This window comes from Grammomys surdaster, unplaced genomic scaffold (assembly GCF_004785775.1).
Source record: "Grammomys surdaster isolate TR1022 unplaced genomic scaffold, NIH_TR_1.0 133, whole genome shotgun sequence".
NCBI classification, from domain to species: Eukaryota; Metazoa; Chordata; class Mammalia; order Rodentia; family Muridae; genus Grammomys; species Grammomys surdaster.
In genome coordinates this window covers 2,661,326-2,676,380 of record NW_021604591.1, presented here as the reverse complement: position 1 = coordinate 2,676,380, position 15,055 = coordinate 2,661,326, and the positions used below count along the sequence as shown (strand labels likewise).

The window sequence follows — 15,055 nt, the reverse complement described above, 5'->3', positions numbered from 1 at the left end:
ATGCACACATACCCATGCATATGCACCCATGCACACACACCCATGCATATACATCCATGCACACACACCCATGCATATACACCCATGCACACATACCCATGCATATATACCCACGCACACACATCCATGCACACATATCCATGCACACATACTCATGTAACACACCCATGCACACATACCCAAGCACACATATCCATGTATACACACCCATGCACACACACCCATGCATATACACCCATGCACACATACGCATGCAAACATACCCATTCACACACACCCGTGCATATACACCAATGCATACATACCCATGCATATATACCCATGCACACATGCCTATGGGCACATATCTGTGCACACATATGCACACACCCTTGTGCACACACATGTGGCACATGCAGAGGGAGTGGAGGAGGGGTAGGGTGAGGGACTGCTAGTTGGTAGCTGAGAAGTTTACCTAGCAGTTCTGAGGGCCTAGTTGCAGGTACTGGTTAGCCATTGGGGCAGCACTGCTCTGGCATCCATGGTAAGAAAGAGAAGCTGGGTAGCTTGTGTTGGTGGGGTCCAAACAGAATGACTTGTTGAGGTTATGGGGAAAGAGAGTAGTTGGCATGGTGGAAGAAGGGAGAGCCCACAAAGGGTTTTTGGGGTGCAGAGGAGACACATCTCGGGGGGGGGGAGAGAAGAAATCCCCATGCAAGGATGGCTGGAGACAGGAGGCAGAAAGAGCAGAGGACAGCAAGGCTAGTAGGCACTTCTAGGGGTGGGTTCTGAGAGGCAGGCGGAGCTTGCCCACAGTAGGGCACTGATTAGCTGGCCTGAAGAGCAGGGTGAGGTAGTCTAGAGCAGGGGCTGCAAAGGCTGTGGGCTCCTAGGCTCTGCTGCAGTGGCAGCCCTCTGCCATGAGGTTTGGGGCTCCTGGCAGGCAGGGAGGCCCTCCAGGGACCCCATTAACCAGCCGAAACTGTCGTAAAGTACAAGGTCTCCTTTCATCCCCCCTTTTTTGAACCACCGCTGTTGTTCAGCCTTATTCCCCACCTGGAGCCCAGCACACCCACTGGGGCCTGCCATGCAGTCAGGCCCCCACCCTGCAAATAAACAGCTAGTAAAAGGGCCCAGGCCGGGAGCATAATGAGCGCCTGGGACCTGGGGGGCTCATTCCCCAGGCTGAGCCCCTGACCAGCTGCTCCCACCAGGGGCCGTTTGAACCTCGGCCTCATTACTGAGCCTGTAAACCACCAGCCTGCTGAGGAATGGAGGCTGCTGGCAGCCCTGCAGGCAGCCTGGAGCTGGCTGTAAAAGCTGGTCAGAGGAAACAGGCACCTGCAGGAGGCTGGGCCAGGCAGCTGAGCAATAGAGTGGGGTGGCTGGAGCCAGCCTTGGTCTGCTTTCTTTCCATGCAGACTGAAGCCTAGGCTATGGGGCTGTGCGTGATGGCTACTCTTTGAGGACAGTGGCCATGGTCTCCCCTTAGGAAGCTTGGTGGAGTGTTTGTAACTGTGGTGGCCAGGGTGTTCATGGCAGGCTCAACAAGTGTTGTTTGTTGTTGCTCTTATGTCTCAGTACAAGATAGAAATGTGAGGGATGGAAGGTTTCTTTTGGCTCCTGGTTTAAAGAGAGACAGTCCATCATGGTGGGAAGGCACAGTACTGGAACTCCATAGTCACATGGGGAATGTGAGGTGACTGCTAATATCTCCACAGCACAGGAAGCAGAGAGTTGGAGGGATGCTAGTACTTAGCTGTTCTCAGTTCTCCCTATATATTCATTCTGGGAACTCAGCCCATGATGTCTTCTGCAATGAGGGTGGGGTTTCTCTCTGTTAGCCTTGCTGGCAACACCCTCACAGACACTCTTCTAGGTGTGTTTGCTACTTTATTCTAAATACTGTCAGGTTAACAATGAAGATCAATCATCTTCATGACATTGGGACCAGACACTTTTGTGGTTAATTGGGCTATCCAGCTCTCACTCAACAGTTTGTACCAGGAGATATGGATTCAGGGCTCAGGTTGGCCCCACAAGGTATTTCCTATACATGCCACCTGCTCAGGTAGAGCCACCGTGAACAGAGAAGTCCAGTGATTTTTTTCCCTCAAGTTGTGAGTGGTTAGACCCATGGGCCAACTCACTCCCACACTTCACAGGTAGGCTGGTTCCAGAAGGGGCTGACCTGTGGGCTATGGGAGACATGCCATGAGGGGCACTGCTCTTCTTTCAGCAGGAGAAGGGAACTTCTTTTCAGGCTCTGGAGGTGGAGGTGGGCTGGAGAAGTGGGAAGGAGGATCTGGGGACCTGCCTCAGCTTCTTATAGTGGCGTGACTTGTTTCCTTCCAGTGGTAGCTGGGGTTGCACCCTGATGGTCTCTGCCAGCCCACACGTCCCAGAGACCACATGTATAAAGCCCACTTTGGGGTGAGAGAAGGACCCTGGAACCTGACCATCTGGGTTTGAATCCCTACTTGCCACTCTGTATTCTGTACCCTTGAATACTCTGTGTGCTTTGGTTTCTCAGCTGAAAGTTTACCTCTCCATTTTAGGTTGTTGGAAGATAGTTCAGGACCCCCGCTTAGGAAATGGTGCCACCCACAATGGGCGGGGTCCTTCCTATATCAATGAACAATTAAGATAACCCTCAACAGACATGCCCACAGGCCAACCTCATCTAGATAGTAGTTCCTCAACTACAGGATTTCATTTTAGGTGATTCTAAGTTGTGGAAAGTTGCCATTAAAACCAACCATTACACTCCTGGACAGTGCCAAGTGCTTTCTAATCTTCCTGATACGACGTGGCCTGGGTATCACCCTCAGTGATATACCACTCCACAACCTCTTTCTTGTAGTCCTACAAGTTAGAGGGACTTCCTTGTTTGCAGTCCTGGACAAACCCTTATAACCTTGCTTCTCTGATCCCCCTCTTGGTCAGGATGCCTTCTGGAGACTCGACAAGACAGAGAGCAAGATCCCAGCACGTGTGGTCTTCCAGATTTGGGACAATGACAAGTTCTCCTTTGATGACTTTCTGGGTAAGCCTCATGTCTATCATTCACTGGGTCCTCAGCATAAGTGAAGCATGTAACACAGCAATCAGAGCGATCAGGTGATCCTGGAGTGGGTCTTCAGCAGAGATGATCTTTGAGCCATGTCAAATAGTGCAAGTTGAGAATGGGGATAAGGGTAGAAGCCAGGGCAGGGCCATGCTGACCCTCACAGCTGCCTGGCCTCATTTCTAATAGGGAGGTCCCAAAGGTTCCAGATCATAACAGTCTAGCAGTACAGAGTCCAAAAATTGTGGAAATCAGATCACTTCTTATCCTTGTGCCCCAGGGACTGTCCTAATGATCAGAGCTCAGCTCGAGAAGCCATATTGGGGCATGGGGAGCTGGGGCTGATGGGTAGGAGTGAAGACAAGGACATTGTGTGTGGTGTGCTGAGCATGGAGTGCTGAGGGAGAAATAGGTTAGCAACAGTCTTACCCTTAGTAAGAGGTAGGACAATTAATGCTGAAACGTGGTCTGTCTATACATGGGATATTGTTCACACACACAAAGAAAAGAGGTGCTGCTCCTGACTTCATCTGGTGGACCTTGAAAATGTGCTAAGTGACAGAAGCCAGAAGAGGAAAGACAAGTACCACACAGGTCCACATCTGTGGGATGCACAAACCTGTCAGATCTAAAGAGGGCCTCACTTAGCCGATGTGGCCAGCTCCAGGCCAGTGAGAGACTTCGTCTCAAAGAAAAAAGGATGATCAACACCGGAGGAACAATTCCAAGGCTGACTTTGGCCTCTACAGACAGACAGACAGACAGACAGACAGACAGACAGACAGACACACACACACACACCAGGGAAAAGTAGATTAATGAGACATGGGGAGGCAGTGTCTAATTGACAGAAAGATAGGTTTCTCTCTTGGTATGGGAAATGTTCTAGAATTAGGGAGGTCTATGGTTGCATAACTCTTGACTCTAGATTTAAACATGCTCAGAGTGGTGAACTTTTTAAGTTGAAGATTTGTTTTTATTTTATACATATGAGTATTTTGTCTGCGTGTATGTGCACCATGTCCATGACCAGTGCTCACAGGGGCCAGAAGAGGGCATCAGATCCCCTGTAACTGGAGTTACAGACGGTTGTGATTCATAATACAGACCATCCCAACACCCATTGGTGATTCTTTTTCATGGTTTTGGGATGTTCATTTTTTAATTTATTGCTCTTCAGAGATTTTTATATATTAAGGATACAGATTACATTGCATATAATTTCTACCATTTTAAAAAATATTTACTTTTTAATACATATCTCTGTAGGTTTCTACATATGAGTACAGGTGCCCAAGGAGTTCAGAGACATCTGCTTTTGCTGGGAATAGAATTACAGGTGGTTGTGAGTCGCCCAACATGGGTATTGGGAGGAATCTATGCAAATGTAATACACGTTTGTAACCACTGAGCCATCTCTCCAGACCCTGCCTTTAAATTTCACATGAAATTTTTTTAAATAGATTTTTTGGCATCAATTTATCCTTTATGAATAAGGCTTTGGAAAATTTATTTCAAAGCAAAATTTCATTTTTATTGAGAAAACAACATTCAAAAGATAAACAGGTTTTTAATTTTGTTTTGTTTTTGCTTTAACAAAACGTAAACCATTAACAAATACTGCCTTTGGACAACTTTAGATTTCCCTTCTTCACCCTAGACTGCATTTTCTAATCACTCATTTCATATCTCAAAAGAAAAACAGAGTCCTTGGCCAATGTATGCCAGTATTCAGCCGCCCACCCAGATGTCTGCAGTCGTCACTGGGGGAAGATGATTTATGTCCACCAACAGATGAATGGATACATAAAATGTATTGTTTCTCTATGGCATGTGGTTCAACTGTAAAAAGCATATTGACATGCAGGAATATGGACAGACTCTGAAGACAGTTTTTCAATGAAATAAGCCTGACGCCTAAGGACAGATGTCTGTAACTACAAGAGGCATGTCCACACAGACAAGAGAATGCTGGTGTCCAGGGCTGAGAAGACAAGGAAGTTATAGCTCGGTAGTCAGTTTCTCTTCAGGGATGAGAACTTTCTGGAAGTAGTGGTGACAGCTGTGCAACACTGTGACTATATCTAAAACCACCAAATGACACACTTAGAATTAGTGGGGGGTTGGCAGGTGGCTCAGTGGGTAAAATGGAGTGCTGCTTACTGGTTTGCTTCCAATGGCATGTTCAGCATGCTTTCTTATATAACTCAGGAGCACCTGCCTAGGGGTGGCACTAACCACACTGGGCTGGGCCCTCCTACATCAACTGTTAATCAAGAAAATGGTCCACAGGACAATTTAATGAGGTATTTTCTCAGTCAAGGTTCACTCTTCCCAGATGACATTAGCTTGTGTCAAGAGGGATAAACAAACTTGACTAGCTTACACACACAGACACACACACACCCCTTCACTATATATGTATACACACACATATATATACATATGTACATATATATGTATATGTAAATATATATTTACATACACACCCAGATTCATATAGTATATATGTGTGTATGCATTTTACCATGATAAAAATTATTTATCAGCCAATGAATGGATGAGTTTATGAAGGGTCTGTACTGCAGAAGTGGGCGTCTGTGTTCAGGGTAAGGAAACAGAATGGGTAGATTACACACTTATGAATGGATGAATGGTGGGAGCCATACATAGAGAACAAGAGGCAGTGGACAGGAGCTGGGAAGTTGCAGGAGCTGACCCGTGAGTACAAGCTGAAAAGGTGGCAATGAGCTCTTAAATCTGCCCACCCAGAGGGTCCCTAAGTGACCAGTGGCTGTGGCATACTCTAAGAGCATCGTCACTCTGCCTCAGGCTCCCTGCAGCTGGATCTCAACCGAATGCCCAAGCCAGCCAAGACAGCTGAGAAGTGCTCCTTGGACCAGCTGGATGACACCTTCCACCCAGAATGGTTTGTGTCCCTTTTTGAGCAGAAGACAGTGAAAGGATGGTGGCCTTGTGTGACAGAGGAGGGAGAGAAGAAGATGCTGGCGGTGAGTCTGTTCTCTCTAGCTCATTGGAAGGCATAGGCTGTCTCTTCCATGGAACCTGGGGGCACACATATGCATGCTCATGTGTATGTATATGTACAGGTATGAGAGGCTAGGTCAATCTCTGCTGCTAATCTTCAGGTGCCTCCTCCTTTGTTTTTTGAGTTAGCATCTCTCATTGGTTTCTGGCTCACTCATTAGGCTAGCTGACTGGCCAGCAAGCCACAGGGAACTGTCTGTCTCTGCTTCCTAAGTCCTGGCATTTCAAATGCATCACCATCCCTCCGGTTTTACTGTGGGTTCTGAGGCTCTATCTGAGGTCCAAAGGCTTGCATGATAAGCACTTTACTGACTGAACCCTCTCGCAGGCCCTCTTCCCGGTCTCTGTTTTCCAATGTGTTCCTCCTCTTCCTATTCCAGCCTTCCTTGCTCCGGGCTCCTATTACAGGGAGACCAGTTGAATAGACAGATGGCCTTATAGAGGTTGGTCCCGAGTATCCCTGTGACTGGGGCTTCCTGCTGGATGGACAGAGGCCAGGTCTCTTCTGTTTGTGCAGGACTTTCTCAGGGATCATTCTTGATGGACAAGAGGTTTGCTCTGGCAGGTGGGAGAGGGTGGCCAGAGGACCAGGATGAACAGTTTTCCATGAAGTCCAAAGTAGGCCCAGGGAGGAAGTTAATCCCTCTCTGGTTCCTTAGAAAGAGTAGTTGGCTAGCCCTCAAGTGGCTCTTGTAGTAAAATATCTTCATTGTACAGAGACTCGTGATAACTAATAAGAAATACATCCCAAAGGGAAAACCAGCAAGGTACATGCACAGATGCCATGACTCATTACACAAGAGAAGAGAGTTATTTCCCTAGTAATTAAAGAACTATTTTAAAAAATGCTTTTGATCTAATTAGATTTAAAAAAAAACAACAAAAATTTGGAAATGTTCATGCTGGTAAAGCTTCATGTGTACACACTCAGACTCTGTCTCTCACTTAAAATTCAGGAGACAACCTCAGTCTCCTGTGCTGGGGTTGCAGAGTTTGTTTCAGTGTGTGGGGAAGCAATTAGGAACCGCACAGTGCAGGATTTAACAATGTCTATGCCTTGGACTCTGCCATCCCACCTCTAAACTCCCATCTAAAGAAATAACCAGACAAAATTAAAAATTTAGATTCTGAGATGTTTGTTGTGCTATTATTTATTCATTTCAAAGAGCCGAAAACAACATAAAATAACCCCAAATAAGTAGTTACTAAATAAATTATGGTCAACCAACCATAGGCTGCTTTACAATCATTAGAAACCAGACTTTAAATAATATATAATTATATAGTGAAAAGCATCCCAAGTGGATGGCTGTGGAGCTGCATCCACAGTGCTGTGCCTTGTACACTTGTAGCTCTGATGAGTACGAATGTTGGGGATGGGGCCGGAGGGACGGTGTGGTCTTTATCTAGAGGACCCCAGTTCAGTTCCCAGCACCTACATTGGTTGGCTCACCTGTGACTCTAGCTCAAGAGGATCCAATGCCCTCTCCTGGCCTTCTCAGTCACCTGTGCACCTGCCTGAGTGTGCATGCACACCCACACCCACACTCCATCTCTCAATTAAAACATGTTAAAAATAAATAATAAAACATTAAAAGGTTAAAATGGTAAAATAAATAAATAATAACTGGGAACATCTGTCTCCACATAGAGTGGTGACTTCTCCATCATAGTTCTGTAATTTCTGAATGTTTTTGTGATTATACCGACCCAGTGCTTCATATACGTATTCATAGTTGGCTTTTCTGTTGCTACTATTAAACACCAGGAACAGACTCAACTCAAGGAGGAAAGGGTTTGTTTACTTGTCTTACAGTTCACAGCCACCACTGAGAGGATCGGAGGTAAAACTTAAGACAGGTACCTGGAGGCGGGAACTGAAGCAGTGGCCGTGAAAGGATGCTGCTTGCTTGCCTCTTCTGGCTTGCTTAGCTTCTTATACAGCCCAGGGGGCCACCTGTCCAGGGACAGCATTACTCATGCCAATGGACAACTAAGAAAATACTGCACAGATAGGAAAATGCTGCACAGATAGGAAAATGCTGCACAGATATGACAATACTACACAGATATGACAGTGCTGCACAGATATGACAATGCTGAACAGATACGACAATGCTGCACAGATATGACAATGCTGCACAGATACGACAATGCTGCACAGATATGCCCACAGGGCACTCTTTTCCAGGCAATTCGGCAATTGAGTCTCTCTTCCCATTTGGCTCTATTTTGTATCAAGCAGGCAATCAAAGCTAACTATGATACATGCTTATTTTATTTGATGTATATGTCTGTGCCTGAGTGTATGTATGTGTACCATATGTGTGATATCCCAAGACCCAGGGCTAGCTAGCTAGCCGATGTTAAAATGACCATGACTGAGATGCAAAGCCCTCTGTGTTCTTTGAGTTGTGGTGCTGCAGGAGGAGAGGGGTTGCAGTAGATGATCTAAGAAGGTGTGTTGGTTGTGAATCACCATCTTTTTGTGAATGGGGAATTGAACCAGGCTCCTCTCCAAGGGCCATAAGTGCTCTTAACTGCTGAACCATCACCCTGGATAGTTCACCACAACCATACATTTTAAAAAATAACAATGTAGCCTTTCTGGTTGTCCTGCCTGGCTCTGCTCTGCATCACTGGCCACAGGCCCCAATCAGGCTCCATTGGTGTCCACAGGGCAAGCTGGAAATGACCTTGGAGATCGTTGCAGAGAGTGAACATGAGGAGCGGCCTGCTGGCCAGGGTCGGGATGAACCCAACATGAATCCGAAGCTAGAAGATCCAAGGTTAGTTGATTGTCCTCGGAAGCAGGCCACTGTCATCTAGGAGACATACAGTACACAGCTTTACAGGGGCTACATAGTCTTCATGGTTTAAGAGATGCAGGCCATGCGCACAGCCTCAGTGGACACTGGGCTCTTCAACTAATTCTTGAAACAGGTGCAAAGCCAGGCACAAGGTGCAGGTCTGTTATCTTGGCAGTTGAGAGGCTGAGGCAGGAGGATAGTGGGTTCCAGGCCAAGCTGGGTTACATAACAAGATACTGTCCCAAATTCCAAAACACAAAACCAAATAAAGCAAACAGAAGCAGACCCCATAGAACTAGTTCTCTGTGGGTTTTGTGCCAAGCATACTATACTGCATTAGGGCCCAGTGTCCTGGAATCTTCCTACTGAGAATTTACCTCTATTTCACAGATGAGACTTGGCTCACTGATGTTACATGTAGTGATTCTAGCCAAGAAATGGGGGAGAGGGTCTGAAGTTCTCTAGATTCCTGGACAGTTGCTGAAAATGCTTTGGGACACAGTTCAAGACTGTGTTTGTCACCACCCACCATGGGGTGCTCTTGAAAGTGAACATAGGTGGCTTGCTTTATCAGGACACTGTCCTTGTGGTGTGATGTTAGAGAACACGGAGCTGCACCTTTGCCCCAGGCTGTTGGACAAAGGAGGAAATCCCAAGACCCAGGGCTAGCCAGCAGATGTTAAAATGACCATGGCTGAGATGCCCTCTGTGTTCCTTGAGTTGTGGTGTGGCTGGAGGAGAGGGGTTGCAGTTCTTTGTTAGGAGTGAGTGAATGAAGATGGGCTTCCCTGGCTTCTCTACTACCCATCCTTCCGAAGTCTACCCCAGCCATATACACAGGGGCAATCTGTCTGGGGGCCAGCGTACCCTCAGTCACCAGACAGACAACCTGGATGCTCAGCCCCATTCCCAAGCATGTGATCTGTGACTGAGTATGGGTTCAGAAGGAGAGAGGGCCATGATGAAGGGGTCCTGAAGATGGGGTTCTACAGCACCAAGAATGCAGGTGGTACAGACAACCATCATTTAGGCAGAGGCTATGGGAGGAGGGGCTGAGGGCCTGGAGGCAGGGTGCCCCTCTCCCATACCCAGGCTATTTGACCAACTGTGCCAGCTGAAAGCAGTGTCTGGAGGAATCAGTCCTACAGAGATGCTCAGCTGACCCCCCTGGGATCTCACTTCCAGACGCCCCGACACCTCTTTCCTGTGGTTCACTTCCCCGTACAAGACCATGAAGTTCATCTTGTGGCGACGATTCCGGTGTGCCATCATCCTCTTCATCATCCTCTTCATCCTCCTGCTCTTCCTGGGTGTCTTTGTCTACGCCTTCCCGGTGAGCAGGGCTGATGTGGGGAGATGCTGCCTTGGGGGAGTCTCTTACTTTTCATGTGTTCCAAGAACTTGGTGGCAACCATGCCACTGGTTAGACTCAGTAGCAGTTGCTGCACCACTGAAAAGCTCACTCCAGCATGAATGGGAACTCTCAGAAACTGCAGCCCTGGAGATTTCTGCATGATTTGCACAGGAAGCTACATTGCTTAGAGACTCTCTTCTTTGAGAGACTTGTGAATCTTGTAAATTTCAGGAGCATCCGGAGACCTATAAGTTTTGCTTTCTTCCTGAGCCTTAAAAAGATAAGTTTGGAGGAAATTCACATAACAGGGGGCTTGGGCCTAGGGTGGTCCAGGAGCCTATTGAAGGGTGGAATAGAGCTGTACAAGGGATGGTGGTAGAAAGAAAGGCATGAGGTGATGGAGCAGGGGACAGCACCTGCTAGGTCCTCTGAGGCCCTTGGTAGGGTGGGTGTTTGGAGAAAGTAGGAATGGACAGGTGCTGGCCCAGGATCCCCTCAGTGGTAGGGTGCATACTTGGGGTCCCTTTTATCTGATAAGAAGTCAATTAGCATCTGACAAAGAGACACCCGGGCCACCAGGGGCATAACATCCAGGGCTGCTGGGTCCTTGGCTCCCTGGGTCTGCCTGTGGGGTAGTTATAGGGCAAGCCTCTGTCCCTGCTTCTGGCTTTCATAGCACTCTAAGGCCCTTGAAAATGCCTAGTCCTCTTCCAGTGTCTCCTGATACTTCAAGGTGTTGAAATACTACTGTTAAACTGTCTCTAGAGTGTTTATGGTATTTTTAGATGGGAAAAACCAAACACTCACTCACTCTCTCTCTCTCATTTATTTATAAAGATTTATTTTTATGAATGTGTGTGTGTGTGTGTGTGTGTGTGTGTGTGTGTGTGTGAATGTGTGCCACCAGTGTGCAGATGCCCCTGTGGACCAGAAGAGGGTATCATTGGCTCCCTTAGAGCTCCAGTTATAGGTGGTCATGAGTTGTCTGACATAAGTATTGGAAACAGAACTTGCAGTTATCTTCACTGCTGAGCCAAATCTCCAGCCCACAAACTTTTCACATCAACACTTCAAAGCCACATCACATCCAGAGAGGGCAAGGAACTGGTGCTAGGCTGCACAGTGTCTGTGTGCAATTCATGACCATGGCTTGATATGGTTGTCACTAAGAACCGTATGGCATCCTGGTCACTATCTCAGACTAGAGAAGTTGCTTGGAAAATTATCCCCAGGTGTACTATGTGCTCTGGGACTCCTGACAGGGGGAAGAGATGGGTAGAAAGGCCCCTTCCACTGAGAGCCAAGCACTAGGCTGCCTGGCCAGTGTAGCCTGCCTCCTCAAAGGAAAAGTCTAGGCCCCAGTTACCTTTATGGCCACAGTGGCAGGAAAGTCTATAATGGCATGGCTGATGGCTGTGGTTACAGACTGGGCATTGTACACTAGCTGTGGTCACCTTACTCTCTTTGCAATGCTTGCTGGATTTGGTAGGAAGCTGAAATCAACTGGCCAAACTGGTTGGGGTCCTGAGTGGGTCCAGGCTGTGAGGACTGAAGTTTGTGCCATGTAAGGCAATATATTAAGGAAAGGAAGACAACAAATACAGCATCAGAGTCAAGTCCCCTGGGGGTTGTGGGGAGAGTGGTCTTATAAGTACAGTGTCCTGTAGGCCAAGCTGCCAACAAAGGTGACCTGGGATTGGTGCCTGGCAATTGGACCATCTAGGGCTGTGGAAACTGAGGTAGGGATGGCCTGTTCTTCTGACCTGGCTTGGGTCACCTTCTCTCAGTCAGCATGATCAGCTTCTACGCAGAGAATGGGGTGACTTGAGTAAGTAGGTGTCAGTGCCCAGGAGGGAAGGGCCTTGGAGCCACGAGGGAGACACCCTAAGGAATAATAAAGCCACTAAAGATTGTGGTTGACAGTTGGCAAGCAGGGCTAGTATACACTCAGCTTCTCCAGTATGATCCAGTGAGCATCAGCCTCAGTGTCACTAGGAAGCTTCTAGGACACAAGAGTTCTGAGCTAGCTCAGCAGGAAACTGTCCTTTATCCCTGTAAGGATGGAGTAACCTGCTGTTGTAGAAGACAGAGCATTGTTCTTGAACCTAGGAACATAAGCTCCAGTGACTGCTGATGGGCTCTGGTCAGGTTCTGTTTGTCCTTTCAAACTGCTGCTTGTTAAACTGAGTCCCTTATTTAAGGGCCTAGAGGGCAGGAACATGTCCCAAGCGCCTATCTCCATGGCTGTTTCAGTGCTTACCCAGACCCTGCCCAGCTGGGTCCAGCACTGTGAGGCCCATGAGTGGCTGTCCTAAGTCTCAGGGCTGTGGCTGGAAGAAAGGTCAGTCTCTTCTAGTCTGGGGACCTTTGTGTTCTTGAAAACAGCTGAGGAGCACTTTTGGGGACTGAGGAGAGAGTTTCCTCTGGTGCCTGGGCTCCAGGGGCTAAGTTGCACTCTTTTCATTTCCTAGGGTGTCTTCTTTATGTACTGACCTCCCAAAGCAACATAGAGCACAGGTGGATCCAGGCCGGGGTGTCAGGCTCCAGGGGCCACAGGATTAGGCTGCATACCTTCTGCTTGCAGGCCTGGCTACAGCCTAGAATCCCATCTCTGTCTGTCCACGTCTCTAGCCACTTGGCCTGTCTTGTCCCTGAGCCTGTCAGCTCACCTGCTGTCAGCTAGGTGGGGCAGAGGGCCTACTTTGGCCAGTGCAGAGTACCCAAGTTGTTCCAGCCCTGGTTGGACCCCCCTCACTGTCCCTATAGGAGGGGTGAGGGGGGCCTTCTGACTCCTCTGGCCCCTCTGAGCCTTCTGGGAGCAGGGCCAGATTGGGGCGGCAGAAGCGATTTGGCTGGGAAGGAGGGCCGGCTTTGTTTCCAGGGTTGGCTTTCCAGGCCGGCGCTGGAGAACATACTGTCCCAATTAGGAGCCCTGTGTTGTGTTGTGTGTTTTCATGGTGTTTGTGGGGGGGAGTGGTGGGGAGGGAAGGCTTCTGTCAGGCCTGCAGCAGGAAGGGCTTTATGGAGGGTGACTTGTCTCTGATGCTGGCTCCTGTTATGAGTTGTCCTATGTACCAACACCCTACTCTCTGTCTTTCTGGACAGAGGCTCAGTGATGGGTTAGCCCTGGGCGTCCTGTTTGTGGGTATGATAGTAGGGGCTAGGAGCTGTGGAAGCAGACAGGGTCAGCGTTGCTTTGCTTGATGGAGAAGGATTGTCATTAGGGTAGAATTTGGAGCCTGCCATGGTCTGGGAGGTAGCAAGCGTATGCTGCAGGCAGGTGGTAAGGACCCAGGAGCCTAATCACCCACCTTCCAGCCTCAATGACAGCAGCCACCACCACGCTTTCCCTGAAGGGCTTACTATGTGTCTGTATCTGTGTCTCTTCCTCCTAGAACTATGCTGCCATGAAGCTGGTGAAGCCCTTTAGATGAAGACGTCTGCTCTGGAGAAAGGGGCGCAGACTGCCTCCTGGCCCAGGACTAGCTGCTCCTCCATTGCTCTGGGGCCTGGTGATCGTGCGCATGTCCATGGAGTTTGTGGGATCATGTTATTTTCATCTTCTCTTTCTCCCCTAACCCAACTCTCCTCTGGATAAACTCTTGGCTATCTCAGTATAAAGCAGACAGAACCAGAAAATATATTGCTATGTGTCTACAGTCCCTGAGGGAGAGAGACTGTGTGGGTGGGAGGGGGTTGTCGGGGGAGATCAGGGTGCTTGGTATCGGGCCCAGTGACCACCTCCTCCCCATTCCCAACTTGAACCCCCACCTACCTTTCTGGGAAGGTTATCCTGTTCAGGTAAGAGCCTCCCTCGGACTGGGAGGATGGCCTGACCTGTGGCTTTGGCCTTGTCACACACAGTTCTGCAATCCCTCTGCTCTGCTTTCATCCCCTGCTTTAAATATCTGGCTGAATCTGGCTGAATCAAGACACCTTTTCCTTGCGGTCTGAAGCTTGGCCTTGGTCTGAAATTTCCTGCGGGAACCAGACTTAATCCTCAGAAGCAGCAGGGCTGTACTCAGAAAACACAGAGCTGGAAGACTCTGCTCTGAGGCTTCCAAAGAGAGGCCTCTGCCTCAGGGCCTGGAGTGCTGGCTGTCTTTTCCCTGTCACCAGGAGGCTTCTCCTATTTCCTACTGTGAGCTGGTTCCCCTGGCCCAGATCCCTGGGCCCTGGAGGGATTCTCCCCTTCAGCCTCTCCATTATCTCCCTCCCAGGACTGTGGGATTCAGGCTGAGGCACCACTTGATTGACATGACCAAGTTGGTACCCAGTTACTCTTGCTTCATGTTGGGCCAAGAAAACCTGGGAACCCCTGCAGTCTCCTAGCTTCTTTGAAAGGGTCAGGAGGGCTACTGTGAACACTATTTTTCTATTATGGTTGATAAGTAATAGAAAATCTACTCAGACGAGTAAAAAGCACTCAATGGTTTCATTGAAATAGAAACACAGAAACATACCAAAGTGCCCGCTTCAAGCAAGGATTGATCCAGCTTTACCCCTAAGAACTTGTGATCTTTCTCTACCCTGCCTTTCCTAGTTTGCTTTCTGTTTACATTTATCCCTCTAGCTAGAATTGAGCTTGAAGCTGCTTCCTGAGACAACATTAGTCATTACACAAATCTCATGCATGAGAATGGGACTGTGGCATGGATGGCCAGGGGACACATGTCTGGTCAACATGTATGATGTTGAGGTACTTCATGTGGCAGGCCTAGGGTGGGCTCCACAGCTGTCCCCCGGTGAGTTGCACATGACTCACACAGGCTGAGGAAACATCTTCTCATGGGGAGG

The 15,055-nt window shown here is 48.4% G+C and overlaps 1 protein-coding gene across 8 annotated transcripts in view; it reads left to right on the top strand.

Moving 5' to 3' along the window:
• Dysf (dysferlin) overlaps positions 1–13,919 on the top strand; it is a 181,044-nt gene extending 167,125 nt beyond the window's left edge. For all 8 annotated transcript variants that reach the window (XM_028762363.1, XM_028762361.1, XM_028762362.1 and 5 more), the window contains 5 exons: positions 2,926–3,025; positions 5,879–6,057; positions 8,774–8,883; positions 10,090–10,237; positions 13,654–13,919. In XM_028762363.1, coding sequence (XP_028618196.1) covers positions 2,926–3,025; positions 5,879–6,057; positions 8,774–8,883; positions 10,090–10,237; positions 13,654–13,692 — 576 coding nt within the window. In that variant the 3' untranslated portion in view covers positions 13,693–13,919. The remainder of the gene's footprint in view (positions 1–2,925; positions 3,026–5,878; positions 6,058–8,773; positions 8,884–10,089; positions 10,238–13,653) is intronic.
• The last annotated feature ends 1,136 nt before the right edge of the window (positions 13,920–15,055 follow it).